We start from the raw sequence: 18255 nt of genomic DNA on the forward strand, positions 1-18255 counted from the left end.
CTTGGTGTCGCCAGGCGCGACTTGAGCGCGTCGCATCGTATTGGGAAGGAACATAGCAACCAATCCATCGCACTTTCGAGACCTCTGCGAGACAGCCCTTTCCTCTCCTACTCGCGGGGTATTCAACAGCCTGCGTCTTATCTAATTCCTCGGAAATTGCTTCCAGTCAATTCAAGCTTTGCAAGTCTAAATACAGGTGTTTCCCATGGCGGGACACCAGGACGATAATTTGCGGCTCTTTGACCAGCTAAAGGTCTGCATAGTCTGCTCGAAAGATCTCAGCCCAGATGCAGCCCATCAGGTAAGTAAAATATTGCTCTGGTCAGTATAATTCTTCTAACCTCTTGCCCGACCCAGCTCGCGTCCACCTTAGAAACTCATGGCGGCGAGCCCGTTGTCTATGAGCCTCCGGCCGATTTCCCAGACATTGCGGCGTTCAGCCATATCATGTCCACCACGATTGACTTTCCTCAATTCGACGCCGCTAAAGATGCCTTGATTCCTGTTATTAAGCCCCAGTGGATGCACGCCTCACTGGCAAAAAGGAGGCTCGCCAACGTCCGCCAGTACAGCCCCGATCCCCGACTTTTTTTGAACGATGTCGTGGTTACATGTGGCGATATTCCAGAAGGCGATAAAGATGCTATCATCGGTGGTGTCCTGGCGAAAGGTGGTCTCTATAACCCTAGGCTCACTGGGATGTGCACTCACCTTGTTGATCTGACCATCGACTCGGATAAGGCCAAACAAGTCAGGGCTCGAAACCTCAATGTCAAAATTGTTCTTCCTCACTGGTTTGATGACTGCCTGAAGCTTGGACGGCGGATTGATGAACGCCCTTATAAGCTTCCAGATCCCGAAATTCTTCGCGCAGCACCGGACGCTCCTATTCGCTCCGCAGAGAGCCGCGATATCATTGGCGCATCTACACCAGAGCCCTCCAAACTGCCTACACCATTGACATCTCCAGTCAAGCCTAAGCTGAGCGTTTTTCACGGCAAAGTTATCATGCTCTCTTCAGACTTGGAAATCGGCTCGCACCTTCGAGACACTATCTCAGCAATAGTGGAAGAAAACGGAGGCAAGGTAACCACTGATGTTTCAGAAGCAACCACATTCATCTGCCGGTTCAGAGACGGCTTCAACTACCGTGTGGCTTCCAGGCTAAATAAGGATGTGGGAAATCTGTCTTGGCTTTACCATCTAATGACTTACGACTCTTGGACATCTCCCTATCGACGTCTTTTACACTACCCAATCCCGAAAACCCCTATACCAGGCTTTGAGAAATTCAAGATCAGCTTGTCCAATTACGTTGGTGAAGCAAGGTCGTATCTAGAGCATTTGATCACGGCTACGGGTGCAGAATGCACCAAAACCTTGAGGCAGGAAAATACACATTTAGTGACTGCACACGACAATAGCGAGAAGTGCTCTGCTGCTAGGGAATGGAATATCCATGTTGTTAACCATCTTTGGCTGGAGGAATGTTACGCACAGTGGAGGCTACTACCAGAGTCTAACAATAGGTACACTCACTTCCCCCGGCGGACAAACTTGGGCGAAGTTGTGGGCCAGACCCGATTGGATAGGTCCGCACTCGAGAGTATGTTTTTCGCGTCAGAAGAGGCCTCTTCGGAACCTTCGAGGAAGGCAATGCAGAAAAGGGAACAGAACACGGCACCCGGGAAGCCCTTGGGCTCTACAGATATTGATGATAACATGGTATCCAACACCACGAACGCCACGCCGGCCGGCAGGTCAAAGAAGAACACAAACCTGCATACTCCTTCCCACCTCTACCTCGCATCTGATGGCAAGGAAAACGACACCCCATCGTCAACCAGCAGTCGAAAATCTAAGGAGGCGGCAACAGCTAGACTGCACGAGATTGCACCAGACATCGCGCTGTATGAGAAGGAAAAGAAGCGTGTTGGTGGTGTGATATACGGTGGTCGAAGGAAGACGGATGAAGGTCGAGTGGTCTTGAACAGTAAGAAGCGATCCTCAATGGACGCACAGACAGATAGTGAGGCAGAGGATACTACGGAGGCTAAGCGGCAGAAGAAATCGAAGCCCCCTATCACGATGCATCTACTTATTACCGGTTACCAACGGTGGGTGGGAAATATGAAGAAAGAAGATGCAGAGAAGGTTTATTATTCTCACATTTCAGACATATACATTTAGCTAACCACTTTTAGCGCCAACTTCGAGAGCTTGGTATCATGGTCGTTCAGGATGCGCGCAAATGCTCTCATCTCGCTGCACCCTCTGTCCTGCGCACCCCTAAATTCGTTAATGCAATTGCGTATAGCCCCGTGATTGTTCAGGTCGAGTTTATAACACAGTGTCTGAAGAAGAACAAGCTCCTAGACCCTGAGGACTTCCTCCTTGACGATAAGGAGGCAAAGAAATTTGGGTTCTCATTGGAACAAGCCAGGGTCAATGCGAGGGCAAACAAAAACAAACTTCTCCGAGGACATCACATCTACTGCGTCGAGACAATCCGTGGAGGATTCGATGCTTTCAAGTCCATCGTGGATGCTAATGGAGGAGAGTGCAACTTGTTCCGTGGGCGTGTCTCATATCACACAGCACGTAAGGATAGCGACGAGGAGAAACAATCTAGCCGCAAGGATATTTATCTTCTTAGTAGCGCGGCTCCCGAGCACCAGAAACTGTGGCCACGATTCAGGCAATTGGTCCACGATATGGGCAAGACCCCGCGCATCGTCCGGGTGGACTGGCTTCTCGATATGGCCATGTCTCAGGAGTTGCGTGTTGCTGAGGATTATGAGCTCAGCGAAGGAATGATTGAGCAGTCTGAGGAGTAAGTTGGTGATTGGGTAGTGTTTGATATTTCACTTACGATACCTGCATGTGGTCATGGAATGTCCTGTCTGGAGTTTTGTACGGTGTATCTCCCATAATCTTTGCAGAATAGTTGGCGATTTTGTAACATTGGCGACTCTAGCATTTGAATCGAGAGCTTGTTTGGCGGCTTTAGAAGAATTTCACTCCCTCTTCCCCTTCTTTGCCGAAGACCTGTGCTTTTCCCTGCTTGACAAGGACGTTCAAGGATTTCATCATCACCTCGGGGTCCATCCCATTCCATTCTACACTATTAGTACCATTCTTTTGTCCACCAGTCTTGACGACATACCCTGAGAAATGGTAGCCTCCCCTTCAATCAACTCATAAACCGTAAGGACGACATTCTTCTGCCCTGTGTTCTCAATCTGCAGCACAAACTCATCAGCCTTCAAATCTCAGTCTCGAGAAAAAGGCAGCCATACCCAGTCGGCAATAACCCCTGCCCATTCTTCCGGCCGCCTCCACCATATCCACGCAATATTCTTGGTCCCGTCAACCCACTCCGCTCGTCGCCCTCCACCACCCTCCTCCTCCCCTTTACCCATCCAATCCAGCACGGTCCGCGCATCGCTCAGCCCCAGCTGCTTCTTCAGCGTCGTGTTCCGAAATAACGGCGAGGCAATTGCTTCAACAAGGTTGATTTTGTAGATGCGGTGGTGCCGACACCACGATTGAATCAGGGATGACCACCTCTGGAGTTGTACGGCGCGGGTGTTGGCGTTCGGTTGAAGGGAGAAGAATGGTGGAAAGGAGTAGTTTGGCGGGAAGTGGAAGGATTGCGAGGGGATAGTTGCCGCCATTTTGGAGGACCCTCAGCGGTCAGCGAAAGCAAAGACAGTCGATCTTAAGGAATCGTAGGAGGCTGAGATGCGATGCGGGGAAGACCAGCCAGCTCCGCTCCGCCAAAGTGACGTCCGCTCCCGCAGCGAAGAAAATTCCGCCTTCACCTTGAACAAGTACTCCAATCCACAACGCCAACGAACGGAAGTACACAACCCTTATATCATGGGCGCCACCGCAAAGAAACAAAAGCGCGAGGTCTACCGCAACAAGGTCGCCGCCGTGACCTCTGCGGAATCTGGCGAAGCCGCACTCGCAGCCCTGAAACTGCCCCAGAAAAAATACTACAGACAGCGCGCCCATGCAAATCCGTTCTCAGATCATTTGTTGAAGTAGTTCGTCTCTCCCACAATTGTCTCTTTCTATTACCGCAATCATGTGCGTTTGGGATGAAGGTTCAACTAACGTCTGGTTCAGTCCTCTCAGCCCGGCACACATGGACTGGGCGACACATTTCCCGGCATTCGTGAATCCGGACCCCTCGCAGACGAATCTCGCTGGCACAAGGAAGCTGATCAAGGATGTGGAGGTTGTTGATATTGGGTGTGGATTCGGCGGGTTGCTCGTTGGGCTTGCGCCCGTTTTGCCGGATACACTTATGGTTGGTATGAATATATCCTCAGTGCGACAACAGGAAAGTGGTAGTTCGAAGCTAACGAGTCTAAAAGGAATGGAAATCCGTGTCCAAGTAACGGAATATCTGACAAACCGCATTAAAGCCCTTCGCCACCAACAAGCGCTCAAACTTCAACTCCAACAATCCTCCGCCGCATCAACACCAGCCGCTGCCCCCTCCCCATCCCCAGCTCCGGTCCCCGAGACCCCCACCGCCAACGATCCCTCAGTCGATGACTCCGAGATCTTTCCGTCGACCCTAATCCCAGGCGGATACCAAAACATCACAGCGATTCGCGCCAACACGATGAAATTCCTCCCAAATTTCTTCGCGCGCGGTCAACTATCCAAGATCTTCATCTGTTTTCCAGATCCTCATTTCAAGGCGCGGAAGCATAAGGCGAGGATTGTCAGCGAGACGCTAAATGCGGAGTATGCGTATGCGCTTCGACCGGGAGGCTTGCTGTATACGATCACGGATGTGGAGGAGTACCATTACTGGATTCTAAGGCACTTTGGGTACGATGTTGAGGCTGAGCAGGCTCAAAAGCAGGGTGAAGGTCAGGAGGAGGTGCAAGAATCAGTGGGGAAGAGAGAGGGGTCAGCGGAATTGTTTGAGCGAGTGAGCGAGGAGGACATTGAAAAAGACGAGTGTGTTCGGGTTATGAAAGAGGCCACAGAAGAGGGAAAGAAGGTTGCGAGGAATGGGGGAAATAAGTACGTGGCTGTTTTTAGGAGGAAGAGTAACCCGGAATGGGTTTGAGAGTCGTGACGATTGCGGGAGGCTTTCCCTTAGGAGTTTTGGGTTATCAGAGGCTTTTCAAGTTGAGGTTTTTTTTCTATACTGCAATAGACCGTACATTTCGCTACCGATATCAGCATAATTTGAAAGCCCAAAAAAAAAAGCCCAGCCAATTTCATTAGATCGTTATAAAATAGTCGCTTGCCATGCATAATGTAAATAAGACAGAAAAGACATAACAAGCAATGATAAATCTGTTCGGCGTTGCGAATACCCAATAATGGCACGAACAGCAGCTTAACCTAGCGTTAGTCATAATATAGAGATCACCTACTACCAAAGCCACAATCAGGCCCTAGGAGACGACTTCAGACGAATGCCTTCGCATCGCTCACACACAGCCAGCTGAACCGGCCCTCCAATGATTCGGCCTTTGGCCGTCCGTCTGGGCTCACCTTCCTTGACGAAGTACCGGCCATCTGGGCCGAACCCGTTGCCGCATTCATGGCAGACGAAACAGTTTTCGTGCCATTTTCCGCCTACAGCAGTGATCACGATATCGTCAAGGACAGGCTTCTTACATCCTGCACACTGAGGTGCAGTTCTGCGAGAGTGGCAGTTCAGGCACCAGGCATAGCCGTCTTTCTCCACAAAAGGAGTTTGCGAGTTGAAAGGCTGTTAGAGATTAGCAGAAGTCCTCATTCGGGAGTCACGGTACGTACATCACCACACTCGGCGCAGAAGAAGTGACCGACATGCCATTCTGCCCCACAGGCAACGACCACTTCTCCTTCGATTGGTGTCTTGCAGCTTTTGCATCTCGGACTGAACAATTCGTGAAAGTCAAGGTGACAATAGAACCTCAAAGAATGGGCGTCTTCATCTGCGGAAGGATCTGCGAGTCGTTCATTCCGCTTTGCCTCCGGCTCCTGGTAAAATGCCACACATTCAAGGGCAGTATGACAGTGGTAACAAGTGAAGCACTCTGGATGAAAACGTGTCCCGGCAGCGGTGACGACCTTCCCAGCAATCGGAAGTGAGCAAGCTTCACATGAAGCAGTCGGTACACCGGCACGGGAGTAAGTAGACATCCAACGATCATTCGACGTGGACTTCTTGTGTCCAGACAGGGGCCTCTGTCGCTTTTCTGGTTCCGATGGCGGTTTTTGGTCCGGTCTGTTATGCTTTGAAGGGCTCATTTCCGCTATAGTAGGAGGCTTCTCGTCAGGTAGATTAATAACGGGAACAGAAGAAGGTTCGGAAACCTCGATAGATGGTGGCGATTGAGCAGACTCAGAGACTTGGATTTCTGGTATCTCCCTCTTCGGAGGGCTCTGTGCTTCGGTGGGCTGCCAGGACGGATCGAAGCTGACAATAGGTCGACCGGTGCGATCACTCACTCCAGTTGGCATTGGGAGCCTCGAGCTGCGCTCAGACCTTTTTTTGCTCGTAGCAGCCCTAATATCTTCGCTGCGAATCTCAAGCCCGTCTTTGGTTGCAACCGAGTCGGTGTTTGCCTGCTTTGTGGCAATAGGCGGAGATGGCGCATTGACCTTATACTCTGGATTGTGCGACTGAGTAGGCGGGTGTTTATGGAGCTCAAAGCGAGAGAGCTTATCAACAAACGGAATACTACCGAATCGGCTTGGTAACGGTCGAGATCCTTGAACTGAATTGCGCGGCTTGTTTCGAAGTGCTGACGAGTCAGACTTGGAGAAAACAGACCGGTTCTTGTCATTGTGCTCATAATTCTGCGGTTCCTCGTAAATCTGATCTTTCGGGTTCCTGAAAATGCCTCTAGGCGAGTCCTTCTTTACCTCCGCGGGCTCCACTCCATAACCAGCATCAGTTTGCCCTTGATCCTTGTCCAGTGCAAAATTAACCTTGAGATTCTTTCTCGGGATCCCACTTTTCCTGGGAGAACTCTCCTCGCCCGGGCCATTAGAGTCGGTTTCTGAATTATTCCTGGCAGATTGACCTCTAAATGAGAGTCGATGGCTTTCACGCCACGATCTTCGAAATGGACTCGGCGGCTCGTAAGGTTGGCTCTGTTTTTCTGAGTTCTGCGGCTTCTTGATGTCCGGGTTACGATAAGGGGCATAGGGGTTCTTGAACTGGAGGCCAGGATTTTGGTGCATCCAGACTAACTCTGTGGCCTCCTTCTGTGCATCCTCATGGATACGGATTTCGTCATCGATCCCCATCCCTTGCAACGCTGCACGTAATGATCTCGCTTCCTCTCGCTCTTTCCTTCTTTCAGGACTCTCCTGATAGCTTGGTAATTGAGTATTCATAGAAGTACGAGAGAAAGCCCGAGTGGGTGAAACGTTTTGTCGAACCGGGACAACTCTGGGCTCTTGGACCAGTGGCCGACCGGCTGAGCTGCTGAAAGAACTACGAAACGAGACCGGTCGATGGTTCGAAAGAGCACTGGCGGCGCGAGGGCGTTCAACCTCGGTTGATGAAGCTGCTGGAGGCGTTTTTGGATGTCCGTACATTGACATGGCAGATGTAGCTCGTGGGGGAAGATTGTCTCGAGGTTTGGAAGTTGATTCTGTTCTGGTAGGTAAGGGTCGGGAGCCACCAGGACGAGTTGGTCGATTTGTCCGCAGGTCTTTTAGATAGCTCGCTACGGAGCAATCAATTAGCTAGAGATGCAACAAGAAAAGAGCGAATTGAAAAGTTATGAAGCTCCAGACATCACAACGTCTTAAGGACTGAAAGCAGGAAAATTGCCAAGGTTCCGCCAGCAATGCAGACTCACCGATCTGATCGTCGGACATATATGAGGGGCCGGGCGGAGTAACCTTCCTCTGGGAATCTTTGCCCTTATGATGCTGAAGAGGGGACCGGTGGATCATCTTGATGGGCAATCGATATCTTTAAATATCATGTTAACTAGAAATCAAGGCGCGAAACGAGAAACGTATCAGCGGGGCGTGACCGGTCGTGTCGTGTCGATGGATAACGTTGACGATGAGGTACGCAAGTAGGGCCAATGAGCGTCAAGGAGGTGGCTGGGAGAGAAAAAAATGGAAAGCGAGAGTTGAAATGGGGCGCAAAAGAACGTGGGTCGGTGTCAGTCGGTGAGACTGTCTCAGTTTTCAGGATATGGAATTGGAAAAGAGTGGAAGCGATGGATATCGAAGTCGAGGGCTGTTATCATGACGACTGTAAACAAGCACCGGGGCTGGGGTCGAGGGGCGTCGGGTGGTGCCTCGGGAGACAAGGGAGCTATGACCACATGGAATGCCCAAACAGTGCAAACACATTGAGGGGCGCCACGTTGCTAAGTCAGCTGTGTTCTTCTCCCAAAAAAGGCTTAGTGCTTTCCCAATTGCACCTTCCTATTTTAGTATGTCCCCTCCCCTAGAGCCCCAGCATCAACTTGATATACCACTGCAAATAATCCTGCACAGATGTTCAACCCTTTCATAAATTATCTAAGACAATATCTAGACATGACGTCTCTAGTTAACAGGTTTTTCCCCTCATGCGGACTCTGCACATCACTTGATCGGCACCGTTGCCGGTGTTTGATCCATGGATGCCACGGGCCTACCCCAAACCCCAAATCCACCTCCATAATGGGCACCAATGATAACTAGCAGGGCAGCATGTGTGTCGGACTTGTTGCCGGCCTTATACCCTTGGGGTTAGTTAGTCTTGGGGCTAGCTTCTACCTTTTTTCTCGAAGCCCATATTTTCTCGCTCTTCTTCACCTCGGATATTCTCTGCTCTTTCCCCTCCACGTCTCATGGAGTTGCTGTAGGTATATATGCCTATGCGCAGTTCAGCCTCTCTCTTGCTGTTATAGAGTCCCTTATACCCTTGTGCAGTCTTAGTTCTTTGCGCGTACAAAGAGTCCGACGTCCAGGGTGCAGCTACCTACATCCTCTCTCTCATTCTCTGTCTTTGACTGTCAGCCACGTCTATGGCAGATCATCGCTCGCTTGATATAATTCGTTCTCACAACGATGGCAGTGGTCAAGATATACAAGAGTCCTCTGAGGAAAAATACCCCGAGAACATTGACGATGAACGCACGTCTACCGTAGCTGCAAAGTCTGGTGACCTACCTCCAGATGGCGGATATGGCTGGGTTTGTGTGGCCAGCGTCTTCTGGATCAACGCCCATACATGGGGAATAAACAGTGTCGGTGTTGCCAGTCCAGACATTGCATTTGAAGATGCTAATATGTGCTGTAGAGCTACGGCGTGTTCCTTGCTTACTATCTCTCTCACGATGTATTCCCCAACACCTCGGCACTTATGTATGCCTTCACTGGTGGCTTGAGTATATCCTGCGCTCTCCTCGTTGCGCCTCTGGCCACCTACCTCATCCATGTCTTGGGGACGCGTGCGGTCCTGAATATTGGTGTCTTTTTCGAAACACTCAGTCTGATAGCATCTTCATTCGTTTCTCAGCGTTGGCAGATATTTCTCAGTCAAGGCGTCTGTTTCGGTATCGGTATGGGATTTCTATTCGTTGGCAGCGTGGGAATCACGCCCCAATGGTTCCATCGTCGACGAAGTCTTGCTATGGGCATCAATGCTGCTGGATCTGGCCTAGGAGGACTAACCTACTCTCTTGCCGTGGGAGCAATCATCCCTCGGCTAGGGCTTAGTTGGGCATTTCGAATATTAGGGATTGTTTCCTGCGTTGTGAACCTAGTGTGTGCGAACTTGCTGAGAGATCGCAATACAGCTGTTGGAAGCCGCTTCAAAGCATTCCACTTTCCACTTTTCAAACGCCCAGAGTTTCTTCTCTTTCTTGGTTGGGGTATATTTTCCATGCTTGGCTATGTCGCGATCCTATTTAGCATGTCAAATTTCGCCGTCTCAGTTGGTCTCTCCGCCCACCAGGCGAGTATTATTAGCGCCCTGCTCAACCTCGGCCAAGGACTGGGACGACCCTTTGTTGGTATGTTCAGTGATAAACTTGGCCGGATCAACATCGCAACTTTCCTTTCCTTCCTCTGCGGAGTCTTCTGTCTGCTGATTTGGACATTTGCCCGCAGTATGGGCCTTGTGTCCTTTTTTGCTGTGCTTGTTGGCACTGTTGCTGGCACTTACTGGGCCACTGTGGCCCCAGTGTTGGCTGAGATTATCGATTTGAAAGACCTACCCGGTGGTCTTAGCATCACCTGGATTGTCCTGGTGGCACCGACAACCGTGGCAGAGCCCATCGCACTGTTATTACGTGATAACGACTCTCCCAGCCGCATTTATCTACATGTGCAACTTTTCACCGGCCTGATGTATATTGCGGCCGCGGTATGCCTCTGGACAGTTCGAGGCTGGAAAGTGGGAGAAAACCTTCGCGTCAAGCAAGAAAAGTCAGCGGTTGCCGTAGAGACAGATAAAAAAGACGAAAGTGTTGTTCTGCAGCAGCAAAGCGGCGGAACTGGTGCGAGCCGGTCACAACAGTCTACAAAGACAGCTGTTTGGTATCCGCATGCTCTCATGCGCGGGATGGTATCAGCCAAGAAGGTTTAGCATATTATAATTCCCAGAATATACTCATATTCAACAGATAATAAGAAATTTGTCTTGAGCCAAAGTCTTAGACGGTGAATAGAGGCATATACTTTTATATATTGTACTTTGAAGCCGTAACTTTTCCCCAGCCATTCCATGAACGCCGCGTATAGGTGTAGCATGTCACAACTCATCTACAACACAATAGTGGCAAAGCCCTGCTTGTAACTAAATACCCTAATTCTTACTATTCAGAATCAATATCCTCACCCTCCTCTTCCCAACACCCCGTCCAGTCTCCTCCTTCACAGAGCTAATGTTAACTTTAACCCTCTGGAAAAGCTCCACGGCCACCGACCGTTCTTGGTGCCCCTTATTCGAGACCTTAAGGGTATATTCCTCTGGATCAAACTCACTCTCGCGCCTGGTAACAAGCTCCCTCCTATCCTCAACAGACCGCAGCGCCTCATCACTAGGCAGAACGAAATCCTCAAGTCTGACTACGCCCTCAATACCAAATCGAGGCACAAAGACCACAACACCGTTTTCAAAGACGCGCATGACGTATCCGTCCTCTTCGATGCCGATGTCTACGCCGTTTGTGGCGAGCTTCTCGCTACGTGCTTTGAGAGCTTGACCAACATAGTACTCGATGCTGGCGCGGCCGGCGTGCTGTGCGTTGCGGTGACGGTAGTTGATGTTGCGGCAGATATCCTCGAGGCGGTTACGCGTAATGGAGCCCTCGATCGTGGCGCGGCCGTCTTCGCCCTCGTAATTGATTGCCGCTGCGAGTTGACGGTGCACAAGGAGATCGGCGTACCGGCGGATCGGGGACGTGAAGTGTGTGTAAATGGGTGAGGCGAGGCCATAGTGACGGAATTCAGACTCCGCGTGCGCGCCGGCGCAGAAATACTCTGCGGAAGTCATGCAGCGGGTGGCAAGAATGCGGACGAGGGTGTTGAAGAACGGGTTTTCAGCGTCTGTGCAGCGGTCGAGCGAGTCGGCGAGGGCGCGAGAGCTGGAGACGTCAAGGCGCATGTCGCGCTTCTTGGTGAGTTGGTTGATCAGTTCTTCGAAGTTTTGGGGCGGGGGTGTCGCATGTCGTCGGAGCATGGCGGTTTGCGGGAAGGTGCTGTAGATTTTAGCCGCGACGGTGATGTTGGCGTGGAGCATAAATTCTTCAACGAGACTGTTTGTTGCAAGCATCGCTTTTGTCTTAACGTCCGCCAAGGGGTCGCCGACCTCGTCGTTGTCTGCTTCGATGCGGACCTCTGGTGATGCTAAGTTCAGTGCACCGGCATCCATGCGCTTCTGGCGCAGGATTTTAGAGAGATGAAGTAGGGTACGCATGCTTTCTGTCAGCTCATCTGTCTTCGATGGGTCATCGATACGTAGCTGGGCTTGTTCATAACTGAAGGCTTCACGCGATCGAATCACAGATTTCGTGAAGTCGGCAGACACAACCTCTGCGTCTGGCGTCATTTCCCACAGTACTGAGAAGGCATAACGCTCCACATATGGCTTAAGGGAACAGAGATCTGTGCCCAGAAGGTGGGGAAGCATATCAATACGCTTGTCCACTAGGTAAACTGTTGTTCCACGAACGCTAGCCTCAAGGTCCATAGCATTATTGGGCTTCACGAAATGAGAGACATCTGCGATGTGAACACCGACTTCGAAGTTGCCGTTCGGCAACTTCCGCGCGTGAAGAGCATCGTCGATATCCTGACAACCTGGAGGATCAATACTACAGATAAGAAGATCCCGTAGATCCCTTCGCCCTCGCCAGCCAATATCATCTTTGCTTGCCGGGACACGCCAATCGTGTCCTTCAGGGGGAAGACACTCCAACACAGCCTTCGGGAAGGGCTTGTATTGTACGTCCCATTCTAGTAACAAAGCCTCCGTCTCAGCGGACTTCGTCTCTAATTCGCCCAGTGACCGGATGAAGTGTCCGGTAGGGTATCGAGAGTCGCGGTTCCAAGCATCGATGGTGACCAGGATCCTTTGACCTAACAGTTCCGTAGCCTGTCGTGTTCGAACCCGGATCTTGGGGACCTTCTTTTCCATCGGGAGGACGAAAACATTCTGCTGTCGTCGGCCAGTGGTTTGAGAGCCGGTGGATGTTGGATCAACGGTTCCGACGTATTGGCGCCAATTCCGTTTCACGACGCCCACAACCTTCGCCGTCGGTTGCGGCCGCCCCTCGTGGTTCTTTCCATGCGCTTGCCTAACCTCTTCTTGTAAAGCTCTCCGCTCCTTCTCAGTGATGACAGTTTCGTTGTCCTCGCCCTCAGGATTATCATTCTTTGTCACGGCTTCTTCGTCGACGATCTTTGTTGAAGGCGACTTCCACTGATCTTTGGGTAAGATTTCAACCACGACGACATCTCCAGATATGGCTCGGTTACTGTTATGACGGCCCATAATGATAAGTGGTTTATCAAATGCCGCGACTTTGACTTGTCCCTCTAGATAATTATATGGCGAGACATTGAAAACGCCTTGGTGAAGATTTCCGGCCCGTAATCCTGTCATGATCTTCGACATAGAATAGTACTCTGGATAGTAGAGTTCTCCGCGGGCTTCTTTCGCCTCCCTCGCTTCCCGAGACTCATTGATCATGTCGAGCAACCTGTCCGCATCTTCCAATCCACTAACGTAGTTCTCTAACGACAAGGCCGTCACACTTTCCTCTTTGGCCTTGCGCAAGTTCTCTTTATCATCAGTTATAACCACAATAGCCGGAATGGACTTCTCCTTCTTGCTTTTGGTAACTGCGCGCAAATGATCCATGTACCATTTTGCGACGGTCCTCACAGCTCGGTCATTCCGGTCATTTATCGACTCATCCTGCTCTCTCCTAACATGCGTCTCGAGACGAAACTCGTTGAAGAAAAGGTAGAAGCGTTTTTCGTCGGTTTTGATTAGCGCAAGCAAACGGTTGTAGAGCGGAAGAGACTGGTTCTTTAACTCTTCCAGGACGGTTTGAAGGATAATCACGTCATAGAAAGCCCCTGTATGCTCAAACAAATCCATTCCATTCAAAAGCGCATTCGTGTCAGGAACAATGTAGTGTCCGCGGGGGAAGGCCGTTGTGCCTGCGGGTTGCTCCGAGAGAACGAATGGCACGACTACAACGTTTTGGTTAGCAAAAAGACTTTCACGAAAAATTTGAAGTCCGTTCTCACTATTTCCATTTGCATCCGTCGGTGCAACCGACGGACATATCGTACATAACCTCGAAGAGCAAGGGATATCCTGTCTTAAGTAGAGCTCGCGAACAATCTTCTGCACTTTTCCACTTTTTGTCGACCGGACGAAGACTTTGCTAGTGACGTTCGCAGTGGAAGGATCAGTTGAATAATCCCGCCTGAGACTCTTCATTGTGCCCCGATTCAAGACCCGACTTTGCGGATCAGATTGTCTGGAGCAAAGCTGGTTGTTGTAGTTATTTCGATGTGGTGTGGGCGGCGATTATCTGCTAATTCCGCAGTCTTGATGGCCTGTCCGAATCCGGCAAGTGTCCCGCAATAGCTCCCTTCGCCGTTAGTCACCCCAACCATGAAGACGTGATTTTATATTGTGTTGTATCTTGTAAAACCTGGTAGGTTGCTCATCCTTGGCTCAAAATGGCTATCGCAGTGAGTCCAGATACTGTGGCCTTGCCTATGGCCAGAATTCCACTCGGACAGTCATTAACAAATAACAGGCCGTGGGGCAACTATGTTCAACAGCAAACATTTCCTCCAACCTCGCGCAATGTCGAACCCTTGTGCGAAAGGCCGTTGAAGCTGGCGCGAAGGTACTCTCTAGGTAGTCTTAGAGTTTAACCTTCTTTATCTGATGGGTTATGCTTAAACAGGCTCTATTCCTACCCGAGGCAGCGGACTACATAGGGTCGTCCCCAGCAGAGACGATATCGCTTGCTCGTCCCGTACAAGAAAGTGAATTTGTTCTTGGTCTCCAAAGTGAGGCTCGAGATAACAATCTGCATATAAACGTCGGAATTCATGAGCCTGCAGCAAACGGAAGGGTGAAGAATACGCTCATCTGGATTGACGACAAGGGCTATATCACGCAGCGGTATCAGAAGGTACACCTGTTTGATGTAGATATTAAAGGAGGGCCTGTATTGAAGGAAAGCTCGTGAGTTCCCCGCTGATGCAACCTGTGAGTTTCGAGCTAATGGCTGTACGAAGGAGCGTTGAAAAAGGAAACGAAATACTTCCGCCATTCGACACAGTTCTTGGGCGTATTGGATTATCAATCTGCTTTGATGTAGGATCCCGTTGGCTTGTTATCTCTTCTAGCAAAAAGAGGAAATGCTTATGGCACAATTTTACAGCTACGCTTCCCTGAGATCAGCTTAGCATTAAGACGCCAGAATGCTCAGATCATTACCTATCCATCAGCATTTACGGTCCCCACAGGCAGAGCACATTGGGAAACGCTTCTCCGGGCCAGGGCTATCGAAACACAGTCCTATGTAATAGCCGCTGCGCAAGCAGGTCCTCATAATGAGAAAAGACAGAGCTATGGCCACTCGATGATTGTGAACCCCTGGGGAGAGATCATGGCTAAGCTTGGCGACGAGTATGAAGAGCCACAGATCGTCGTTGCGAATATTGATCTGGAGCTTCTGGGAAAGGTCAGAACAGAGATGCCGCTGCTTAGAAGGACAGATATATACCCTGAGATATAGGCGGCTACTTTCCTATCGCAGAGGTTGGGCGGCTCGTTGCTCATAGATCAATCACGCCTTACAACTCCAGTCATTTCAATTGAGGCAACTTTTCAATAGCCTGAAGACGTCTATTGGTAGAGTTTCTTTCCCTTCTGGTAGCTCTAAAGCAAAGCGTGGGAATGAATAGTTCATGGTACAATATGTCAGATGCGCGTGGAGAACAAGTAAAGAAAAGCGAATTGAATGATACAAGAGAGCCAACACCATCTAAAGAGGAAACATCTTTACCGAGACAGATGTGACCATTGTCCTGTTGAATCACTTTATGTACACAGTACAACGGGAATCGGGCGACGTCATTGTTTACTTGCGCTGGGGATCCTCAAGGATACCTTCAGCTTCCAGTCTCCGTCGGGCTTCCTCCAAGGCCCATGTTTGTATCCTGTACATCAGGTCAGTTTATTTATCCCTTGGTGGGCGCAGCATTCTCGGCGGGACATACGAGGTGTCAGGCTTGAAGACGTATGCAACACCAGCAACGAGCAGGCTGCCAATGAATCCGTAGTACCAAATGTTCTCCCAACCCTCCTTCACGTACTTCTGGCCGGGCTTAACGCCGAAGAGGTACCCAGTCGGGGGGTCGTAGTGATCGCCGTGGTCGGCGCCGCCGCGGAGGTTGGTTCGCGTGGAGAAGCCCTGGATGTTCTGAGCGCTGCGGCGAATGCAGCGGGCGCGAAGGCAGTGTGACAAAGGACGAAGAGTCATTTTAGGATATGTGAAGCTTGCTCTGTACTTGGATTAACGGATCGGTACGGGCGGTGGCGGTGTTGAACTTCCGTCGGACGGAGCGCGGTGGGCTCGCGGAGAATGGATCGAGCTTGGAGTTCGTTATATTCAAGATAAGGAGAGGAGAGATGACCCAATTGGTGAACCCCAGGGGAAACTTGTTCACTGGGATCGCAGGGAATGACTCGTAGAGGGGTGACGAGATGAGCCGGTGTACGATATTCAGAAGCCGCAAAAGGCCGATGGAGCCAAGCAGCTAAGCCTAAACAGGAAGATCGCTATGCCGCCTTTCTGCCTCATGTCTCAGGCACATTACTTCGTAGGACGAACGCGTTGGACGCGTTTGGACACACGCTCCTAAATGAGGTGCTTCTGCCCTGGATTGTACAGAGTACGGAATAATCTACCTTTTTGAACTAATCACCAATGTGAAGGAGCTGTTCCACTTAACGGCTTCTTTTTTTTCGATCAGACATTGATCGGTAACGTATCCTTACTCTCCAGCTTTTTGGTTAACTACGCCTTTACTAACTGTTTTCGAAGCCAGACTCGAGATGCCCTGCTGCTCTTTGCTTGCCGGGATACATTGTCAAGATGAACTCCATTTATAAGGGCCCGCGCCCTATTCCCGCTTCCGCAGATTCGCGCTCGAAACTAGACGCCTTCCGATACAAAAACAATAACCAAAATGGCACTGCGATGTCGCCAAAGAAGACAACCCCGCATAAAGGACATACAAATAAAGAAAATCAAACGTCATGGCTGAATGGCGTGGTGGAGCAAGACAAATCAGAGTCAGATAACCGGCAGAATCTGCAGGAAGGGCCAGAGCCCAAGGCTGTCAAAGATTGCCCACAGACTCCCGGCAATAGGCTGCCTCTGGCAGACCTCATTGGCAACGCAGAAGACGCTTTCAGCCGGGCCCCTATGGCGCAAGAGTTTACGCCAGAAGATTATGTTATCTGGCAGCATGCTCCGCCCAGTTCAAACCCGAGCACCCAGACGCCCGCAACCCAAAGCAAGAAGCGCCGCCACAGCTCGTCTCCGAGTAGCTCTCCCCTAGCCGGTTCGAAAGGGGCGCGGAAAGGATCTTTTGACCTGCAGTCCATTCAGGCCTTGCTTAAGACCCCCCAAAATGACTTAGCAACCGATCTATGGAATAACTATGTCGCCAAGACTGCCGTGAATGTAACAGACCTCCAGCAACCACGCTTTGCGGGTCTTCTGTCATCCTCCCCGCGCACACCCACGTCGGCCAGGGCAGGCCAGGATTCTTCGGGATTAAGGCGATCCATTAGCTGCAATGCTGAATGGCCTAGCACTAAGGCGAAGAGGAGGAGGGTGGAAGGGGAGAGCCCCCGCAAAGGCCGTGCTATATTCTCACGAACTAGAAGCAACATTATGGTTCCGAAAGATCTAAAAACGTCCAACTTCAGCTCTCTCGTTCAAGAAATGGAGAGAAGTCTCAAAAAGGCTATCCCAAAATACTCAGACACCTCCAAGACCGCACCTGCTATAGCACACACTGAGACGCGACGGAGTCGATCAGCATCCCCGTTGGAAACTAGACTTGCCAAAGGTCCAGTCAGGGAAGCAATCTTGGATAACGAGGTGAATTGTGCTCTTCCCTCTGCAAACCAGAAACCCCCGCAAGATTCGTCATCCGAATTCGGCGATGACGACCTTGATGAGTTTCTTGGATTAGCGAATGTCTCAGATCCTTTCGTGGATCATAATCAAGTAGGCAGCAAATTAGAGCCACATAACACAAACTTCGATCATTCTCTGCCGTCGATGGGAAAGGACGAACAATCATTCGACAATAAGAATAACGATTCGCATGCACAGTCACATAAAGACTTGAAACCTGCTTCTAATAATGACACCGATAACCCTGACAATGACGAATTCGACGACTATTTCGAGGGGCTTTCAGACAATCTGGAAGAACTTCTTGCTGGCTGTGATCAGACACCACACACCAAGCTCACCAGCGCCGTTCAGCAACATCTTCCAACGTCAGACCACCGGCCAGAGAAGCCGCCGACACTTGGGACTGAGTTGCGATACGAAATAAATGAACAGCTTATAACTTCCAGTGATGAATTTGACGATGATGACTTTGACATTGATTGCTTGGACCAGCCCATTCTACAAGGTGAAGATAGTCCAGATGATGTTCGTCATTCTTAGTGGGTATATCTATAGGCTATCGCTAAGTACCATA

At 50.4% G+C, this 18255-nt stretch overlaps 8 protein-coding genes across 8 annotated transcripts, besides 1 other annotated feature; 5 read left to right on the plus strand and 3 right to left on the minus strand.

Moving 5' to 3' along the window:
• Positions 1–18255: part of a sequence feature (contig 1.61 483..865047(-1)) that runs on past both edges of the window.
• ANIA_10434 (BRCT domain-containing protein) lies at positions 69–2837 on the plus strand (the record flags this gene model as incomplete). Its single annotated transcript, XM_656172.2, has 3 exons — positions 69–301; positions 358–2154; positions 2205–2837. The coding sequence occupies exons 1-3, from the start codon at positions 206–208 to the stop codon at positions 2835–2837; spliced, it is 2526 nt and encodes an 841-aa protein (XP_661264.2). The 5' UTR covers positions 69–205.
• Positions 3883–5095, plus strand: trm8 (tRNA (guanine46-N7)-methyltransferase; the record flags this gene model as incomplete). Its single annotated transcript, XM_050611472.1, has 3 exons — positions 3883–4052; positions 4135–4322; positions 4386–5095. 3 exons carry the CDS (start codon positions 3883–3885, stop codon positions 5093–5095), a joined length of 1068 nt encoding a protein of 355 aa, XP_050467500.1.
• ANIA_03659 (LIM domain protein) lies at positions 5423–7935 on the minus strand (the record flags this gene model as incomplete). The annotated part of the gene is made up of 3 exons (XM_656171.2): positions 5423–5749; positions 5797–7703; positions 7839–7935. 3 exons carry the CDS (start codon positions 7933–7935, stop codon positions 5423–5425), a joined length of 2331 nt encoding a protein of 776 aa, XP_661263.2.
• ANIA_03658 (uncharacterized protein) lies at positions 9009–10573 on the plus strand (the record flags this gene model as incomplete). Its single annotated transcript, XM_656170.1, has 2 exons — positions 9009–9176; positions 9284–10573. The coding sequence occupies 2 exons, from the start codon at positions 9009–9011 to the stop codon at positions 10571–10573; spliced, it is 1458 nt and encodes a 485-aa protein (XP_661262.1).
• On the minus strand, positions 10739–13942 carry ANIA_03657 (exosome catalytic subunit DIS3; the record flags this gene model as incomplete). The annotated part of the gene is made up of 3 exons (XM_656169.1): positions 10739–10749; positions 10804–13689; positions 13792–13942. The coding sequence occupies 3 exons, from the start codon at positions 13940–13942 to the stop codon at positions 10739–10741; spliced, it is 3048 nt and encodes a 1015-aa protein (XP_661261.1).
• ANIA_03656 (carbon-nitrogen hydrolase family protein) lies at positions 14188–15260 on the plus strand (the record flags this gene model as incomplete). The annotated part of the gene is made up of 5 exons (XM_050611474.1): positions 14188–14199; positions 14268–14360; positions 14421–14704; positions 14758–14836; positions 14904–15260. 5 exons carry the CDS (start codon positions 14188–14190, stop codon positions 15258–15260), a joined length of 825 nt encoding a protein of 274 aa, XP_050467501.1.
• On the minus strand, positions 15310–16213 carry ANIA_03655 (uncharacterized protein). Its single transcript, XM_656167.2, has 2 exons — positions 15745–16213; positions 15310–15684 (listed from the first exon to the last, which is right to left on the minus strand). Exons 1-2 carry the CDS (start codon positions 16005–16007, stop codon positions 15606–15608), a joined length of 342 nt encoding a protein of 113 aa, XP_661259.1. The 5' UTR covers positions 16008–16213; the 3' UTR covers positions 15310–15605.
• ANIA_03654 (uncharacterized protein) lies at positions 16623–18221 on the plus strand (the record flags this gene model as incomplete). The annotated part of the gene is made up of 1 exon (XM_656166.1): positions 16623–18221. The coding sequence occupies one exon, from the start codon at positions 16623–16625 to the stop codon at positions 18219–18221; it is 1599 nt and encodes a 532-aa protein (XP_661258.1).

The sequence above is a fragment of the Aspergillus nidulans genome, chromosome II (assembly GCF_000011425.1).
Source record: "Aspergillus nidulans FGSC A4 chromosome II".
NCBI classification, from domain to species: domain Eukaryota; kingdom Fungi; phylum Ascomycota; class Eurotiomycetes; order Eurotiales; family Aspergillaceae; genus Aspergillus; species Aspergillus nidulans.

Excerpts from the sequence above, each read along its gene's own strand:
- ANIA_03655 (XM_656167.2), bottom strand. The coding sequence starts at position 16,007 with ATGACTCTTCGTCCTTTGTCACACTGCCTTCGCGCCCGCTGCATTCGC. Across the intron at positions 15,685-15,744 it reads GTCTTCAAGCCTGACACCTC|GATACAAACATGGGCCTTGG; the intron begins GTATGTCCCGCC and ends CCTGATGTACAG.